Genomic DNA, 19658 nt, shown 5'->3' on the forward strand with positions numbered 1-19658 from the left:
TTATATCAACTGGGACCTCTCTACGGTCTGGAAAACAAGTATTTCGTGCCAAAAACTATTGCTATATAGTGTGATTTTTGAAAGGGAGCTAGGGATGGTGGAAAAAGTCAAATAAGACAGAGAAATTCTCTTTCCCTCCAAAACTTTCACCCATTTCTGAAGCTGGAAAACATCTTCAGCTTTAAATGAATTTCTTGCACTATTATTTGTTGCAACCCCCTCACTTAGCTTTTTTGCACAGGATAGCTACGATGAGGAAACACAAGGGGAAATGTGCACACCAATGTGAAAAGTGACTTTCCCTAGTGTGGCTTGCCTCTGGGTTCATGTGAGGTCATGACATTTTTTTAATTGGAAAGACCACGTTTGTCCAGACAGCAAAGCAACTTAAAAAGAGTATGTTTAAGGTAAAGGGAAATCTGCTCTGTGGTGGGATTGGAAATGTCCCTTACCCCACGCATTGCTAAATAGATGCATTCCCTTGCACCTACTGTCTCTTTCAGAACGTATGTACTAGAGCACAACTTTGCATCGGTTCTAGCATATAAAGGAGAGGAAAAAGAAGAGGAAAAAATCAAATGGGAAATATAATGTGTGTGCAAACATTACACAGATACACAGACTACACAGATTTTCGTCTTCCCTCCCATTTTCATAGTCTGTCTGCAGTAGTTTTTTTACTCTTTTTGCTCCATTTTTACTCTTATTGCTCTATTTTTTCACTGGACTATTTGTTCTCCCTTTCCCCTTTCTTTTTTCACACTGTCTCCTAAGTAGAACATGACCTAGATAATGTTCTGTCTCAAGAACACAGGAATTGCCATTCTGGGTCAGCAACAGTTCATCTAATCCAGCTTCCTGGCTCAGGCAGAGACCAAGAAAAGATGATCTCAGGATGTGTATTTTTAAGAAACCAGACAAAAACCACAAACTCAGATTCCACTCTAGATCCGGATCAGAATTTTCTGACTTGGGACTAATACTCTCTTAAAGATTCTGAAATCTAGGTTAACAATTACTTAATAATTTTTCAGTCTGTCACTCTTCCAGTTTCTGGCCACAAGCTGACAAAATACCCAAGATAAATTATCTGTATTATTTTATTTCCAGCCCAGCCAGAGCAAAATAAGTCTCGGAACAGTGCTTGTTCACATGCATTTTTCAGACAATTTTTGCATATTTTAAAAGTTCTGGATAGTAAAGATAATTGGCCAAACTTTTTAGCATCTTTTTTTAATTGTAGCGGAACTCTTGAGGGTTAGTCCACAGCCCACCTCCCAAGTCTATATTGTGCTGCTTTGGCCCTACATTCAAAGCACCCTCTACCAACACCATGGAGATATAACAGCTCCTTAGTCAATGCAACTGAGAGCAGCCTCCCGGTTGATCCAACCTACCAGGAATTAAATTCACCTGAACTACCTTGTAAACGAGAGGGAACGAGCAGTAGGCCACATATATAGCAGAAAGCCATCCATGCCCCACCTCCGCCAGGTGCATGAACCCTGAGCCTTTTGATGTTTTCTCATCACTTAATGTAACTTGGAAGTAGACTCACAGGTCTATTCATCCTCTCAGTATAGGTATGTAACTCCTCTTTACAACACAAGGAATTACACTTGCATGTGGAGAATAGAATTCTGCAAAATGAACAAGAAGCAATAAACGCATCAATTAAAATTAGAGTTGTCAAATATTGTTTGGCAATCTAGAGAACAGTTGTGCACTTCTTACACCGCCCACCCCCTCATATTCCATGGGGCTTTAGTGAAATCATTGCAAGACCAGTCATTGGGCAGAATATGAAAAATATGCTTACCAAGTAGCAGTCTCCTGAGCAGTGTACTCAACTCTAGGCAATGGATCTCCCCTTTAAAGACACAGAGAGAAAAATCATGTAGCTGATTTGAATTCTAGTTTCAAGTATAATTTTTATATGCACCAGGATTATTTTCAGGGCTAAAATAAATACAAATAACAAGCAGTTATCTTGAAGGATTCCAAAGAGATTCATGACTCAGGTATCTGAAGCTCCACCACATTCCCAGGCATGGTGCAAGCAGTGAAATACTGTATAAAAAGGACCACTTTATGGAACATACTGGAAGCCATACTGTATTGTCTCCTGTTCCCATTGTTTAGTGCTGGCATACCATCAACAACCTAGATGGTTAACCAGAAGGTGGGATGGAACTAGGAATAACTGCTCCACATGATATAATCCCAGGGGAAAGTGCGCTTGATTGCACGGCAAGTGAATGCTTATGTACACTGTGCATATTTCAGCATTGACTCCCCATCTGTAATTGTGTCTACCATCAGAGAAGGAGATAATTCACATTACTAGTGAGGGAGCTAATGGTAGCCAGTTGACCAGCCAGACTGTGCAGAGGCTGTCATTAAGCAGAAATCCCCATTGGTTCAGAGTTTCTCTCGAGTTCTGGGGCACCATGTGGTTCACAGTACAATGTTATTATTCATTTTGCTAATTCCACTTAGAAGAGGGTAGAATGAATTTCAGTGCCCTCAGACTTCTCTTCTGCTCCCATGTACTTTCACACGAATGTGAAAATTGTTCATTTGAGGATAAGTCCATCCATTTTTTAAATTTTCTTTCACATGCATAGTTCCTTGTCTACCTGACAGGGTTATCCAGGTACATGTCAAATCCTGGAAGGAAGATACCCTCATTTTATAATTTAAATGAAAGAGTCAGAGATAGACCATTTCCCCTAGAGTCACAAGAAACAACGCAGAGCTCAATGAGGTAAGGACACAGCCCTAAAGTTGCATATGAAATGAATTGTCACTGAAGTCTGAAATATTTGATTTGTATGGGTTGTGTGTTTCTGTGATTCACCTAGTTTTCCAACAGATGGCACCAGAGAATTGCATTGACCCAGGGTTATTTGAATCAGCTATAAAGCTGCTTACAAGTGAACAAAATCAGACTACTTACCATGAGCTCACACAAAAAGTGAAATTGACTTAGAACAAGCAGGTATTCAGTGGTGCTGTACTTACGCTCGGTAGCTGAAGGCCAGGTCTGTAAAGAAGGCTCTCCGTTTCCTATATTCTGGATCAGTGTACCCCTGCATTGGGATATAATTTAGAATAGCTCTTACATCAGGATAGTTTCAGAGAAATAGCCAAGTTAGCCTGTAGCTTCACAAAAAAACAGGCAGTCCTGTGGCACCTTAAAGACTAACACATTTATTTATTAAGTAATGAGCTTTTGTAGGTAAAGATTCTGAAGAAGTGGATCTTACCCACAAAAATTCATTACCGAATAAATAAATGTGTTACTCTTTAAGATGCTACAGGAATGCTTATCAGGATAATTTGACAGGCTTGGATGGATTTGCTTCCAGAAACATTCAAAACTACAGCGCCTGAAATTGGTTCTTTCCCCTGTTGCAGTCTCATTGTGTCAAGGAATCAAGGAACTGTTAGAGTAAGGCAAACAGTGCATTTAATTACTCCTGTGAAACCACGCTGACTTTGGACCTTCTTACTGAAAAGAAATGCAGTGCACTTATGTCACAACTAAGCATGAAGACATAGCTGCTTTGAGTAGAGAGCATTACACAGAATGAAAAACACCATTTAAGCAAGAGAGGTAGACACTAAGCTACTCAATTGATTTTCCTTTCAGTCTTGTGAAAAGGGACTCTGCTAACATGAAAATGGTGTGCTAGGAGATGTGGCTGTAGGATATGGGTAGTTAAGTGAAATTGTAGATGAGGTATGTCACCAGACAAAGACCACCAGAACATATGCTACTACTGGGTGACCTGAAACCTACGAGTCATGGGTGAAAGCTCCAGTAGCCTGTTGATTTGGAACACTGGGGAGGGGGGCTGAATTTGAATGATTATAGATTTGCTCTTGAAGAGAGAAGGATCAAGATCGCAGAGGGCGTAGGGAGTTAGACTGTGGTCAGGAAAATATGAACCAGCAGGCTCTTATAAGCTCAGGCTTTCCCCCGGGGAGTAAGTAAAAGAGTTTCTGAATGCTATTGTTATGGTTAATATGGCTAAATCACTTTTGAATGGTTTTTCCCACATAAAAGTCAGAAGTGTGCTTAGTCTGTAAGTTCTGCAAAAGTCTGGAGGACCCTCAGAAGAGAGAGAGGAAAAAGCAAGCAGGATCTTTGCTTGCTATTCACTGGGAAGAGTCCTGAGAGGAAGCAGGAGGGTACTATAAAAAAAAAAAGGCTGTCTTAACAAAACACCAGTGTAGAACACCTAGGAAGGGGAGGATTGTGACAGCTACTGTAGCTATGAAAATTTAGAGATGGCCAAAACATATTCATCTTAAAAAAGAGCAAGTTTATATTTGGGGTGTTTTTCGTTATGATTTAATAGAAATTCTGCTCTTCCAGTCCATTCTTTCCAGTTATTCAATACATATGAAAAATGTGGAATCAGATCCCTGTAAGATTTATATTACGGTGGAAATCATAAGAATCATATCTGAATTCTGGCTCCAGAAAGACTAAAATAATAATGCTAATCTGATCAGTGACACTGTGCAAATATTAATTACTGTAAAATATTCAGTATTAATTGGAACTGTTTGTCATGTTAAAGTGAACATCACTTCAACAGCAATGATAATGTCTAATAATTAATAGTACTGAAGTCAATGGGAGTTGTGTACATTTAGCTGAGGAAAGAATTTGGCCCTGAGAGTATGTTATAATCTCATTGCTTGGCATGGATAATGTCTTCTTTTAGGTGTTCTACTTCTCAGTACCTGCAACATTACCGTACAAGCCACAAGGATAAAAAGTCATTGGTTATGTTACAACCTTTTAGGCCAGGTCTATATTAGGCATTCAAGTTGATTGTAGATACTCAATTCCAGCTACAGCAATTGCGTATCTAGAACCAATTTACCTTCAGTCCACTTACTTGGCCATCCTCACAGAGAGAGGTTAGCAGAAGAAACTTTCCTGATGACCTCCCTTACTCCTTGTGATATTGCTACAGGGGTTGACTGTTGACCCCAAATAGATCTGTTTTGCACACCCATACTAGGCTCGTGAAATCAAACCCTAGAAGATCAGTTCTGACTGGGTGGCTCTTCCATGTAGTGAAGACATTCCTTCAGTTTCAGTCCTTCAATGCCAGGCTCCCCTAACAGAGCCAGGCAGTGGAGGATTCCACTTGTGTAGGGAGAACCCACATGGAGGCTCTAAAAGCTGCTCTAATTCACGCCAAGGAGCTCCTGGCTGGCCTTGGGATCAAGGCAGCACAACGGTGACTTAAAGTCACAGAGGATCTAGCCCAGGCAATTTCAGAAAAGCCACTCTCGTTTTAAATTCAATCTTCATTTCAAGCCAGGAAACAAGGCCAGTGCTTGAACCAGCATAACTCTATGCAGTTTTGTGGCATGCTCTGCTCCTTTCTCCTGTGCTCTTAGACAGCTCAGAAAACATTTAGTAGCTATTGCCAAGTAGTTTATTTAGAGTGTGTCCCCTCAACACATTGGACAGACTCATGTAACCATATTATCCCAAGTCACTCAGCTTAACTATCCCTTCTCCCAAATGATGCAAGTGGGAAAGGTCTCCCTAGGTAGAGAGCTCCCTTTAACAGGCCCATCTAGCCTGCTCTCTCTCTTTTCTTCTCCAGCCCTCCCCTCACACTTCCTTCCTGTGCTCTTTTCTCTTGTCTCCTTGTTAATGAGCTAATTAGCTATCCAACCCCCCTCTGCTCTGGCAGTCAGGAATTCCTCCCTTTTTTCAGTCCTTCCCTGGGGGCCTAACTGGTAAAACAGTGACCAGACTGCTGGTTCAGTGACTGAGTCCAAGAACTGTCACATACCCCATGACTTCAGAGATGGTATCTCAGTATTTACCAGAACAAGCCAGCAGTCCTGTAGCACTTTAAAGACTGACAAAATAACATACTAGGTGATGAGTTTTCGTGGGGCAGACCCACTCCTTCAGATCTGGAGATATAACGTTTCCAGTACAGCACAAACCTCTCTGTTACTCTTCAGAATATACCAGTCCAGGAAGAGGCTTATTAGCTTCAAAAGGAACAGCCCTTATACTAATAGCTCTAATACATCAAACATCCAAAGTAGCTGATATGGTAATATCTATCTCTGCTATAGTAAAGGTCTTGCTGTGTCCTGTTGGAGCATTTAACAGATTTATTCAGGTAAATACAACAAAGTGTCTGTACCTCTTATTTGCTCTCCCCAGTACTGAAGGGGTATCTGAACATAAGGTGGAGTTATTGGAATGGACATCCCATGTGGCTGAATATTGGATATTAAATGCATATTTGTAATGCTGGAGCACACTGGTGAAAATCTTTATTTTTCACTGCATTTCCCCATGCTGCAGCCCTTCTCTGCTATGCAGGGGACTGTGCATTCTATGTGAGACAGCACCGCGACAAGGAGAGCCTGCCCATCCTGTGGTCTTTCCACCTCTGAACTGTTCCTGCCCTGAAGTACCTCAGTAGCTCTGCTCCATTGAACCCCTACTATAAGAGGCTTTCTACCTCCCACCTCACTGCTCTTTTTGACAACATAGAGGGGAGACTCATGACAGTTACTGCTGATTCAAATACATCAACTTGCATTTGTTTTCCCCATGGGTTTTTAGAACAGCAGTCTGCTGTGCACCAGGATACAGGCAAACATGCCCAGGAGTCAGAGCAGTAGCTAGCTCCAGGTCAGGAAGTAAGCGCACAGCCCAAACCCAAGGGTCAGCATCACAATCAACTGCCCATTGTCAGAGCCAGGGGCCAAGCCAGAGCCAGGAATCAGAGTAGAGGGTCAGATACCAAATGCCAGAGCCAAAGCAAGAGTCAAGGTTCAATGCAGAGCCAGAAAGCCTGGGTCAGAGCCAGGACTGGTAACTGAGTGCTGGAAGCAGGAGCCATCAGAGAGAGAAAGATCAAGAGCATAGTGGAAATAGGAGTAAATGCCGGGGTGAGGTAGGAAACAAGGCACCCTGCAGCCAGAACAGAAAACCTTTAGTTCAGGGGTGGTCAGATACCAGCCGACAAGGCAGATCTGGTTCACCCAGGTTAGTCCCTGGCAGCCCCCACCTATATATTTACCTGCAATGCCACAGGTGATCGGGTGATTGCAGCACTTGTTGGCTGCAGATCACCATTCACAGCCAATGGGAGTGGAGGGAAGCAGTGTCCCAGTCCATGCCATTTTTCGTTGCCTCAGCACCCCTGCCTTAGTTGCTCAGAAAACTTCCTATGCTTCCTTCTAGCTTAAATAGCATGCTTGGCCCTGTCAGAGGAGCTGGACAATCCTTCAGTCTTGCCTCCCCTAAGTGGCGGTGTCTCACTAGCTTCCCAGCCCACCTGGTTCCAACAGACATTGGATAGAGACCAGGATGTAATAGCTGTCTGGCAAGTCACTGACCTGTGCTCAAGAGGTGGGATATCACCTAAGCTCACAATGTGAGTGATTAATCCTGTACCCTGCACCGTTCTGCTTCTAGCCTATCCCCTTCGCCAGTCGGAATCTAGTCACGTTTCCAAAGAGTGGCCTCCATGTGGTCAAAGACATAGGATCCTGCTTTCCGTATAGCTGTTATCTCGCTGTCTGTCCCCCCTCCCCCTTGCATGAACAGAGGAAAGAATTTAGCAGTAATCGCGTTACTATGTACCAAGAGCACAGGAATATGACATTACTGCAGTGATGGTTGAATTAGATTAGTGACCACTTGGATTGCTTCTATCAGAAAGAGATCTAAACAAGGAAGGTGTTAGCAAGGGTTCTGTTGCAGCCAGGCTGCTCCCCCATACAGCTGACCTGGATAGAAACATTAGTAAGACAAGTCTGGGTTTGGTGGCATTTAAACTAATTTCAGCTTGAAACAGTCTCACTGAAGAGGTGCAGGTGGATCTAGAAAGGCCTTTGTATTGCGATAAATTGACCTTAGATCATGAGAAGTGCAGTGGCACAGAAACTATCATTTAGCTTAGCCGCCAAGGGATACTCAATCTGTTGGTTGAGAACATAAGCACTGTGTGATTTAACAAATTTACAACAGGGTCTAATAATAATAATAATAATACTGTCTTAATTAATGAAGAAGGAGGCAACACCATATAAATCAGTTCAACCTTTTTCTGCAAATCAAAAAATTTGGGTATAAGTTGAAACTCTCTTATTTGGCACTCTCTCATCCTGCTGGACCATGCATGTCGCTGGGCCAGAGAGTGCCTGGACCAGAGAGCCTCAGCTGCCCAGAGCCTGGCTTGCCATCCCACTGTGGGGAGTCTGGCTGGGGCACAGAGCCCCACAGGCAGCCATGTGGGAGGGAGATGGCCTGGGGTCAGGGAGCCCCAGTGTTCGGGTCTAGATCAGGGAACCCCACCCCACTGACAGCCCCACTGAGGCTGGGACCAGGGATTCTGGGTGGAGATCTCTTCCAGCAGCCCCATGGCAGCAGGAAGTTAATGCTCTACATTTCAAGTGCTTTAAATATTTCCCCTTCTTTTTTTCTGTCCCTTTATTAAACGGTTACAATTATTTTAATGGTGTGTTTGCCATGGTGCTAAGCAGACTGGGATTTCTGTACACTAAACACCAGACCTTGTTTAACATTGTTTAATGATAGACATTTTATTCCATCTAAATTATAGAATTTTTATTATTAGGTTACTTCATTCATTCTTAGTGCCACTAGTGTCCATTGTAAATCTCTCTTTAAAAAAAATAACATTGGGGTGGGGCACAGAATTGTTTCAGAGGTTAATTTAGAAAGAATTCTTTCTACTGTGTTTGACCTGGAGACCAGAAATACCTATAACCAATGCATTTAAATAGTTTCAAAGGTAAACTAATTATGACCTCAAACTTACAGGATGATCATGGTCCAAATCAGGTTCATACTTGGTGATTAGCTGGTGGCACTTGTCAAGATCTTGTATTTTCTTTGGAAACCATGGGACTGTTGGAGATAGCAAAAAATGGTAGATTTAAACTGTTGAGCTTCATGGCAAGTTTGGGAAAAGACCGAAAAAAAAACCAAAACAAAACAAAACCAAACCACACTAAGCCAGTGAAAATAACAAGCCCCGCTTTATAGGGGGACTGTCTAACACCCCAATGTTATAACAGGTGAACTTAAAATCAGTTGAAAAATGACAACCTTATGGTCACCATTCACAGTGAACCAAAGCCCGAGGGCCCTGTTTAGCTCTCCCACTCAGGCAAAATCCATTTATAGTCACTTGGAAATTTACTTTTGTAAAGAATGCTCATCTTGCATTTAGTAGGGATGCTGGATGTTCAGTGTGGGCCTTAATCAGCACTCTCTTTTTTTATCTAAAATATTATGGCAACAAATAATTGTCTCTGTGATTATTTGATTTGCAAATGTAGTTGAGGTTATGAGGGCTTCCAGTTTTATAAACACGTAAGCCACATGTTCACTGTTCTGAATCTGTGAATCCTCCAATTGTTTTCAGCAGGACAGAATGCGCTGTCTTGGGTCTTGTTCCAGTATTGACCTCTGAGACTATGCCTGCCTTGCAAATAATAGGGTTATAAAAAGAGCCTTCACAATAAGGAGACTACCTTAATAAGGGGTTAACTATCACATGTGTGATCTGAGCAACAGGAAATCACAGTTTGAAATAAAAGCAAACTTGTCTCCTCTCTGCTAATTCCAAACTGTTGTAATAAACATCTTTTTTCTTCCTCTGAGCACACCACTCTCCGCTTAAAGTCTCTTCAGTAGTTTTCACTTACCTTTCACAGCTAATTCAGGCTTCTTATCTCTGCACAGTATTTAACCTCTCTACATCTCTTCCTATATTGCTGCTCTTATCTTTTGATGCTCTCTGCTTGCTCCCTGTGCTCCATCCAAGCTTTCTGCCTGCTTGCCCCATTTGTTTCATTCTCCTGTTCACATTTCCACACTCATTTTCACCTTCCTTATTCCTACTCACTACCAAGGGACCTGCGTTGCCAACTTAAAATCCCTCCTTAACACTCTTTTCTGCACCGCTGTTCCTCACTAGCAACTTACATTTTTAAAGTTCAGCAAGTGCTGAAGTGCTTTCTTAAATCAGAATCTGAATGTTAAATTTAGATTATTAAATCAAGTGATTAAAAAACCCAATCCACCCAAAAAGACAATGACAATAAAGCTGAAGAAAATTTGTGTTATCTCTATCATTTATCTCTTTCTCTCCCGTATTTCCTCCTCTGGTAACATTTCACTTTATACAGCACCTGTTTTCAGAACCATTTTCTCTGTTCTGGGTGATATCTGATTAAGTAGGTGTTCTTAAGTACACTAAGCCTGTGTTTAAACCCCATTGGTATAAATCAGACTATGTCTACACTACAGCAGAAATTCAACCTTGGCGTCTATTGGAGAGTGATCTGTGGTCAATTTGGCAGGTCTTCACTAGACCCGTTAAATCAGCCACTGGTGGATCGGTCTCAGAGAGTGGATCCCCACAGTAGTGTAGATGTAACCTCAGTTTTGAAGCCTAAATCTCTTATCCAGTAATGCACTTACACATGTTTAATTGTATTGGTATTCATTCTTGAACTAAAAAATGTAGCTTATATTAGCATAAATATTAGCACACGTATGAAGCCCATATACTCTTATTCTCGATCATTTCCTCAGTTTTTAATCATAAATCATTCACTTTTCATCAGCCAATGATCATAAGAATAACCACAATAGGCTGAGGCTCTCTCCTCTGGCAAAGGATACTGACATTTCAAACCATTGTTAATTTCAGGCTGCTGGTGAGAAACCTGGTTTTCTTACAGAAAAAAGTAGTATGAGAGCAGGAATGGCCCCTTCTACAGCAATTTGAAAAAGAGTACATTCTGAATAATAATAATAATAATAATAATAATAATAATAATAATTCTATTATTGTTGTTGTTGTTATTATTGTTGTTGTTGTTGTTGTTGTTAGGATACCAGATTTCCCTAATTATTTTCTGTGGAATAGAAAATACAGTAACTGCTACATGTTTACCCTCCAAGACAAATTTCATGGAAGTACTTTGGGGAATATGAATCATTGATAACATCTCCTGGCTATTTTTACATGCATTATTTTCAGAATCATCTTGAAACAGAAGATGCCTGAAAAACAGGAGTACCCCCCGGCTGCAGTGTGGTTTAGGAAGGCTGACCTCACATGGGGCTATGCATGAGAGCGGGGCCTGTTAAGGAACATCACATTTCAGGATGGGGGTTGAGGGGCGGAGCTAAAGTCACATACACAGACTGGGAACTGGGAATAATTTACATCCAATTAGACACAAGCTAGGGCTCCTTTTGCGGGGGTTAGGGAAAGAACTTAACCGATGATTGCACACATTGTATACCTGGCTCTTCTCCATTAGTTTTCACATCTTCTGCCACTTTCTTTAAAGAGTTTATAAGGTGGGTGACATCAGAACTATGAATTTCACATCTGACAAAAAAGTCAAGGTCATCTGTAGTGTGCTTCTGTTTCCTGGCTTGTCTGGTTTCAAGGTGATGGATTCCAGCTTCAAAAGACTGTAAAAGAAAAATGTCCATGTGGTGAACAATTTGAAATCACTTTGCAAAGCAGGTCACTCTGACTACAGCTCTAATATGTTGTGTGAAAGGTGATCAGCTAAAGCTTTTTAAGAAATGCTAACACCAATTTTTCCTAAGAACATAAGACTGGACCTAGTGGGTCAGTTCAGTATCCTGTCTTCTGTCAGTGACCAATGTCAGGTGTCTCAGGGGGAATGAACAGAACTGGTAATCAAGTGATTCATGCCGTCACCCATTCCGAGCTACAGAGGCCAGGGACCCCTGCCCTGCCCATCCTGGCTAATAGCCATGATGGGACCGTGAACGTATATAATTCTTATTTTGATCTTTTTCCCTGTTTATACCTAAAATTACCGATACAGTGGGGCATATGTTTGACTGTGGGAGATGAACAGCTCTTTCACTCTGGGTCCTGCCTTCAGAGAGTTTGCACAGATTCTGCCAACAAATCCACAGTGTCATAACACTGGCTGTTAGCCCTAGAATCATTTTCCACCTGATGACACCAGAATCAGGGAATGTGGGAGGACGCTACCGGCTGCTTGTGCTGGTCAAACTTTCCCCATAAAGCAAGATGGTTCCTCTAAGCTGATGTTCCTGTTCCTCTAACCCTCCAGCCTTAAAGTGCCCCTGGCTTCCCCCTTCAGCTGTCAGGAAAGCCCCAGGGCCCCCACCACCTTCTTGCAGAGAGGTGATGCTGACATACAGGGGACCTCCAGGAACAGAAGAGTTGTGGAGGCAAAGTCTAGCTAAGAGGGAGATGCAGCTGGCCCCTAAGCAGGGAGCAGGTGCAGAGGCTAGAAGGAGTCAGGGCAAGGCAGGGTGTGAAAGAGACAGGAGGGTAAGGTTAGGGGCCAGAGGCAGGGGGTGCCACTGGCTGAAGGGATTTGGTGGGGGGACAGAGCAGGATGAGGACCGTGAGAGATACCGGGGTGGGTGGGTTTGTACCTCGAAGACTTTGGCTGCTTTGGAGAGGCTGGCCTTCCGAGCATTCCTCAGGGTGAAAGTCAGGCTCAGGGTAGCTCTTCCATCCTCTTCCTGCCAGACCAGACCCTCTGCCTTGTCCATGGGCTCCGTGGCGGGAGTTTCCCTTTCTGCTTCTTCTTGGAGGCTTGCCCTCCTGCCTGGGGCGCCTGCCCCATCCTTCTTCATGGATAACTGGCTCACCAAATCCAGATCCCTGCCCGGGGAGACAACCCACGCTAGCTCTGCACCAAATTTGAGAGACCCAATCCTGGCTCTCTCCTTACTTAGTGCCAGCCCAGCGTGGATCTCTTGCAGGCAACTAATGGGGTCTGTACACTTGCTGCTAAGGGCTGGGGGCTACACGCTCTCCAGCATCCTCACAGGTTTGGGGTGGTTCCAGAACTCCCCATGGGACTGACTCTGGGAGAGGCAACGGTCCTGCCTGGGCAGGGAATGAGGTCCATTTATGGTGCCCGCCCCAGAGAGATCAATGGAAGTTCTGTGCGCAGAGTCTACGCAGGAGCCAAAAATAGTCCCCTTCTCATGGAAACTTCAAAGCAGGAACCTCCTGCTCCGTTTGAAAGTGGCTTTATTTGCCACTGCATCCTTTGCCCTTTGAGAAAGGCGGATCTTTTGTGAAGAGGCCAATTTAAATCTGGATTCAGTTGACATCTCTGAAGTTGAGCTTTCATGCTGTGAGAGTGCGAAAAGAGAGAGAGAGAGAGAGAGAGAGAGAGAGAGCTTATTGCCTAATTGGAAACCCCTCTTTCCGCAGCCGAATTCCCACTCCTGGAATGGTCCCCCTACCACTCCCTACCTTGGGCCAGACAGGTGGAAGGAGAAATTCTCTTCTGAAAATGTCAGATGTCGGGAAGAGGGGAGCTTAAAGAGACCCTTGCCTTGTATTTCCCCGCCAGCAGAAGGGAAGGGATGGGAGGGAATTAAACCTATCTGAAAAGGCCGCCCCTGTTCAATCTAGTAGCTCTGGATGGGTTTCGCACCATCGAAACACCGCTGCAACATCGGCTGGGATTTGTAAGCCTCCCTTTAAATATCGTCACAGAGTGGCTCTTATTAGCGATGTCTTCACACCTATGTCAGGCGACCCGATGTGCAACCGGTTCTCTGAACACGAGGATACCCCAGTGATTTCTATCTGAAGGCCATTCAATCAGCCCAAGGCAGGCCAGGCACCAGCAGGCGGTGACTTTTTTTTCAAGGGTCGGGAAACTCGCGGTCCGCTTTAAAATTTGTTTCAGATTCACATTTGATTGTCCTGATTCCTCCCCCCCGACACACCCACACACACACACACACAGCTGCTGTTTACACACTCGGTCTCTTCCTATTTCCTCCGCCGGGGGAAACAAAGCCCCCCCTGTTGGATGGAGCCGGTTCCCACTGCAATACTGCCTGTTTCGACGGTGTTTTGAGCTTCCCGCCCCTAGCGGGCCAGGTCAGCTCGGGGGGATCACTCCAGCCCCCCCTCTAGGGAGCGCAGCGCCCCGGGCTGCTGACGGGAATGTGCCGGGCGAGCCCCGGGGATCCAGCGCGCCCAACTTCCGACACGGCTTCCCGGCCCGCTCTGGCGGCGGCGGGTGCTCGATCGGCTGTGCCCGCGCGCCCCGGCTACACTGAGGCAGCGGGAAATACACCAGCCCCGCGGCGGTCTGGCCCCGACGCCATTCGGCCAGCGAGCGCGCCCACCCCGGGCGTCATTTCTAACCCGCTCTCCAGTGCCGGGCCCTGTCTGTTCGGGATGTCCGTTCTCATCCCTCCCTAGAGGTACAGACAGAGGCGCAGAACTCGGTAAACAGCATTCACGTCACACAAATACAACCTTATCTACGCGTGTGCTTCCAGACAGAGGTAGAACGACATATCTCGCCCTATAGGGCTAGCTCTGTACATAGCTATAGCTAGAGAGGTGGATAGATAGATAGACAGCTATAGCTATAGCTATATAGATAGATAGGTAGGTACGTAAATAGATACCGAATTTCTTGCCTAATTACTCGTTATTAAGTGACGCGTTCGCCCCGTGAAAAGGGAGCCCTGACCCGTCCGCCTCGGCCGCTACAGCCAAATCGGTTGCAGACCAGGTGAGGTGTGCGCGGGAAATGCAGCAGCGTGGAGCAGCGCCGGCCATCGACATCCAGCGTCCGCAGCTAAGAAAGAGAAAGAGAAACATACAGGGGGATATATATAGCGAGAGAGAGAGGCAGAGAGGGGCAGCAGTACATATAGATTTATATGTATATACAGTGTGTGTGTGTGTAAACAGAAATATATGTATGTAAGTGAATGTACACATAAGCCGAAGCTTATTTATCTATCTACATAGGAATATGTACGGGTATTAATGTGTGTATGGAGAGAGAGGGCAGCACATACATAGCCATATGCATTTTTATTTCTAATGTCATATGTATGCATATATTAGCCATATACATGGGTATGGCTGTGTATGTACATATCTAGGCAGCAGTCTGTGCATATCTGTATATACACACACATACAAACCCCCCCCCCACACACACACGCCCCTGTGTGTGTCTCTTTCTCTTTCTCAGCTGCGGACGCTGGATGTCGATGGCCGGCGCTGCTCCACGCTGCTGCATTTCCCGCGCACACCTCACCTGGTTTGCAACCGATTTGGCTGTAGCGGCCGAGGCGGACGGGTCGGGGCTCCCGTTTGACTGGGCGAACGCGTCACCTGACAAGAGCAAATAAGGCACGTTTGGGGCAGAGACCTTGTCCCCTCCCACGCGCGCCCCAGGCGCTCCAGCTGGAGCGAGGAAGCCAGCGCGGGACGAAGCCGCCGCAGCCGGTCGGTGTCACAGCGCCGCGCACCCGTGACTCGTACCGGGAAGCGAGGCAGTGAAATAGACGAGAGGCTGCGCGGCAAGCAGCGGGGGGCGCAGGGCTCCGGACCCCCGCCGTGCCACTGGCACTGCGCTTCCCATCCCCACTGTGACCGCCCCGCGCCAGCTCTTTGCTGAGTTCCCCGGCCGAAACCCCGCTGGCTGCTCTTGTGCCCCCAGGCGCTGGGTTCCATTCCGGTCCTGCTGCCTAGCGGGAGGGTTCGGCTCTCGGAGGTAAGCGCCGCCCGGTCTCCCGGGAGCGCAGCGCTCGGGCTCCAGGTGCTGGGCCGGCGCAGTTATCAGAGCCTGCCGCCGGCTCCTTTCCCCAGCCTGCCTGCGTATGGCTTCAGGGAGCCCGTTTTTAAATCCATCGCCCTCCGACTGGGGGGCGCGCGGGGCGCTGAAACCAGGCGTAATGTACGGGCACCCTCCGCCTCTCGCATTTCCCCTCTGCCCTGTGGGGCGGGTGAGAGCCGGGCTGGGCGCTGTCCCGGGTGCTGAAATCCAGCCCCCTCAGGTACTCGCGTGCCCAGGTCCCTGGTGATCCCCGCCCTCTTGGGGCCTGCGCCCTTGGCTGGCTGTGGGGGGGGGGGGGGGGGGTTTGCTTTTCGTCTCGGTTTCTCACTTGGGGATGGGGAGCGAAAAGCAAAAGCTACTGCCAACAAAAGGCACTAGCTGCGCCCCCCGCCGCGGGGAGGCTGGCTCAGTGGTTTGAGCATGGGCCTGCTAAACCCAGCGCTGTGAGCTCAATCCTTGAGGGGCCGTTTAGGGGGCTGGGACAAAGAGAAGGAGGGGAGAGCGCTTAGTCCTAGCAGGAGGGCAGGGGACTGGACTTGATGACTGCCTGAAGCCCCTTCCAGCTCTACCAGAGGTGGATCTCCATGTATGTTTGTCCCTCTAATGTCATGGGACCAAGAGCGCTGCAAGCAACGTTTGTAGCAGAAAGAGTCTCAAGCGATGCTACCTGGGCCTGGTTTCATAACCAGCCTCGTCCAAAGTCAGCGCGAAACCTCTCACAGCAGTAAGGGAGTTTGGAATCTGTCCTGGATGGCGGCAAACAGACATACCGGCCATATTTTCAATACTCCTTTACCACCCACAAACCCCCGACCTGGAGCGCCGAGGTAGTGGTGGTTTTCACCTCTTCCTAATTCACATGTTCCTGCCATTGGTTTTTTGGGCGCGCCCCCAGGAGGAAGCCGGTCCTGGGCAGTAGGACAGCCGGGCAAGGAGCTCTGAGGCTGACAGCTGGCTTGCTTTCAGCGGGAAGGCAGCAGCCCGCCCTACTTACATCCGCAGGGAAATGCGCCATTTCATAAACAAGCCCCCCGAATCCACACTCTCTGGGACTGGACTTCTTCTGTGCCCTCGTGTAAGCCGTAAACGAAAGCGTTCTCGGCGTCTGTTATGCGCTGGAACTGAATCGACAAAGCCTGTCTCACCCCGTTCCGTCATCTAGCGCTGTCCTCCATAGCCCTGGGAGGGAGAAAGAAATCAGTGCAGACCCTCAGACCGTGATCTGATCTGTCCCACCCGCATTTGGTGTAACCCAGGGCGGAGCGTCAGGTCGAGATTTTATGAGCGTAAAAACTAAAAACAAATCAAAACAAAACAAAACCTTAAAGCGTATTTTAAAAATTAAAAACCTTCTGTCGTGAAAAGCCAGTCAAGGCAGGTAGGGGGTTGAGTCTCAATGAATAACAGCCCCCGCCCTTCCCCGCCGCCACCCCGCATGTCACTGTTAACCCCGGCCAATAAGAGACATGTCTTTTAATAGTTGCCACAGAACGGCCTTTACTTCCATTCGGGCCCTTACGACATCCTTGGATCAAATTATCCAGCAACATCCAGGTGCTTGCTTCCCTCCCCCCGCCGCCCAGCAAAATAACATCAAAGAAATCGAACCCACGATGAGAAATGCAAAATTGAGTGCGGCTGGATACTCCGCCTCCAGGTTCAGGCTGAGGCAATGCGGGACTGAAACTAACAAGATTCCAAAGTAGCCACAACACCAGTGAAACTAACAGGGACAAGCCCCTTCTCCGTCGCTCTGCTGCCAGTTCCCCCCGCCCCTGCCCCCTTTTTGCTATCCAGAGGGCTAGGCTAAAAGCCAGCAAACGAAACCAAGGGCCAGTGCCACTCGCCCCGAGAAACCACCGACGAAATGTCGACTGGGGTGAAAACACCTGGTTTTGCTGCAGGGGTCAGAGAACAGCTCCCCAGTCTTGTCCTACCGCAGAGGTTTTCTGTCTGGCAGCATCACAAATTCTGCATCGTGTTAACCGCGGGGGTAATGAACGCAAATCTGTCCTTAACCCCAAAGGTAGCCAGTGGAGGCATATAACATTGTATACACCCCACAGCGGGCAGCAAAGCGGAGCGGATGAAAAATGGAGTTAGGTGAGTGCTTCTTTTTATGCCATAAAGGTCTAGGGTTTGTGGGTGGTAAAGGTGAATTTAAAATACGGCCTACATGTTTATTTGTCGCCATCCAGGACCTGTTCCAAATGTCCTTACTGCTGTGACTTCACTGGGCTTTGGACCAGGGTGGACGTTAAATCAGGTCCAAGAGGAATTGCTTGAGACTCTCTACTACGAATGTCTGCAGTGCGATTGGTCCCAGGCAGTAGAGGGACAAAGGGGGTGAGGTAGTATCTTTTGTTGGCCCAACTTTGGCTGGTGAGAGAGACATGCTTTTGGGCCATATGGCATTCTTCTTCAGCTATTATAAGATATTCTCTCACCCTAGGGTGACCGTCCATTCCGTTTTGTCCCAGGACAGTCCCTTATTTAAGCTGTCCCACAGGCATCCTGATGTTTCTCAGAAAATGGGCAAACCGTTCTGTACCTTGTGGGGCTCTGTTCCCCAGCACCCAGGTCTCAGGGCAGTAGCTGCCCAGTTCCCTGGCACCCTGTGCCTTGGGGTGGCACCCCCAGTGTCAGGGAGCTCCTTTGTGGGGAGGCTGTCCTGTTACCTGGTGCCCTGTGCCCTGGGGCAGAAGCTCCTGCTGCAGGGCAGCTCTTCCATGGGGAAGCTGCCCGATTCCCTGGCACCCCATGGTGTCAGCCCCTGCTGCCAAAGAAGCTCTTCCATGGGGCAGCTGCCTCATTCCCTGGCACCCCATATCTAGAGGAGGCATCTTCTGCTGCCAGGGAGCCCCTCAATGAGATGTTTGCCTGGTTCTCTGACACCCCATGCCTTGGTGAGGCAGCTTCTGCCGTCAGGGAACCCCTCCATGGGGTGGCTGTCCTGTTCCGTGGCTCTGCCTGCAAGGAGGCTGTAAAGCCCCTATTCTCAACACTCTCATCACCCCACCATGAGGTTGCTGAGCCCCCAACCTCCACTTCCCCTCACTGGTAGGCTGTGGAACCCCTGTCTCCAGTGCCTCACCATGGGGCAGCACCATCCATCGCCAAGGAGCCCTGACATGGGAGAGCTTCTCTGGAGGCGAGTGTTCTGTATTTGCCATAGGGCAATCTGGTCACCCTACCTCACCCACATTGTCTCTAGACTACAACTATAGACCTTATTCATTTTAACTAGATAACTACAGCTACAGCTCAGTATTTGCTCATATAGCTGTAGGGAAAACAAGTTATTGGCTGTAATGATAGTGCAAACATTGCAATAGCTGCTCTGTACCCAGCTTCCCCAAAGGTTCCTCTGTGCCTGTTAAAAGAAAGGCCACTGCATTAAACATGGCATCTGTGCCACGTCAGAGAAGAATGGCTCAGCTACCACGTTTCTGTGTTTCAGAAGTGCATCATGCTAAGGACAGGGCAAGAAGTAATTCCACAGAGTTGATTCCACACAGTCACATCTACCATGAATTGCAGGGTGCTTAGAGAGTAAGCTCACAGTGACAGGGTGTGTCTTACACTGTCTTTGTAGGTGCCACTGTTATAGCATAATTGTGATATTCTAGTTCCAAGGATAAAATGTATGAGAATATAATAAATTACTATGCAGCTGGACTTGCAGCTGCTCAGAGGTAAGAGGGAAATAACTTCTAGCCTCCATGGTCAATATTTGAATTCATAGCTCTCCAAGGGGCTATATTTTCTATAAGGCCTTGTCCCGCAGTCCTCACCCACCCACCTCCTGCAGCTCACAAGCACTCAGACATCTGAATGTAATCCATTGTCCAGTGTAGCTAATGACAGCTTTTCCCTTGGCTTCATCTGGGCTTTTATTCAGGGTCCAGCTTGCACAGTTGAATACATAGGTGTTGCGTACAGTCACAATTGGCTGCTTGTCAGTACATGGGATTGCA

At 46.8% G+C, this 19658-nt stretch overlaps 1 protein-coding gene across 1 annotated transcript in view; it reads right to left on the reverse strand.

Moving 5' to 3' along the window:
• Window positions 1-12706, reverse strand: part of LOC142020058 (tyrosine 3-monooxygenase-like) — a 61204-nt gene extending 48498 nt beyond the window's left edge. The window contains exons 1-5 of the mRNA XM_075007641.1: window positions 12503-12706; window positions 11356-11530; window positions 8853-8941; window positions 3025-3092; window positions 1820-1870 (exon numbers count right to left, since the gene is read on the reverse strand). Coding sequence (XP_074863742.1) covers window positions 1820-1870; window positions 3025-3092; window positions 8853-8941; window positions 11356-11530; window positions 12503-12706 — 587 coding nt within the window. The remainder of the gene's footprint in view (window positions 1-1819; window positions 1871-3024; window positions 3093-8852; window positions 8942-11355; window positions 11531-12502) is intronic.
• Between the last annotated feature and the right edge of the window lie 6952 nt (window positions 12707-19658).

This window comes from Carettochelys insculpta, chromosome 1, assembly GCF_033958435.1.
Source record: "Carettochelys insculpta isolate YL-2023 chromosome 1, ASM3395843v1, whole genome shotgun sequence".
Classification (NCBI taxonomy): Eukaryota; Metazoa; Chordata; order Testudines; family Carettochelyidae; genus Carettochelys; species Carettochelys insculpta.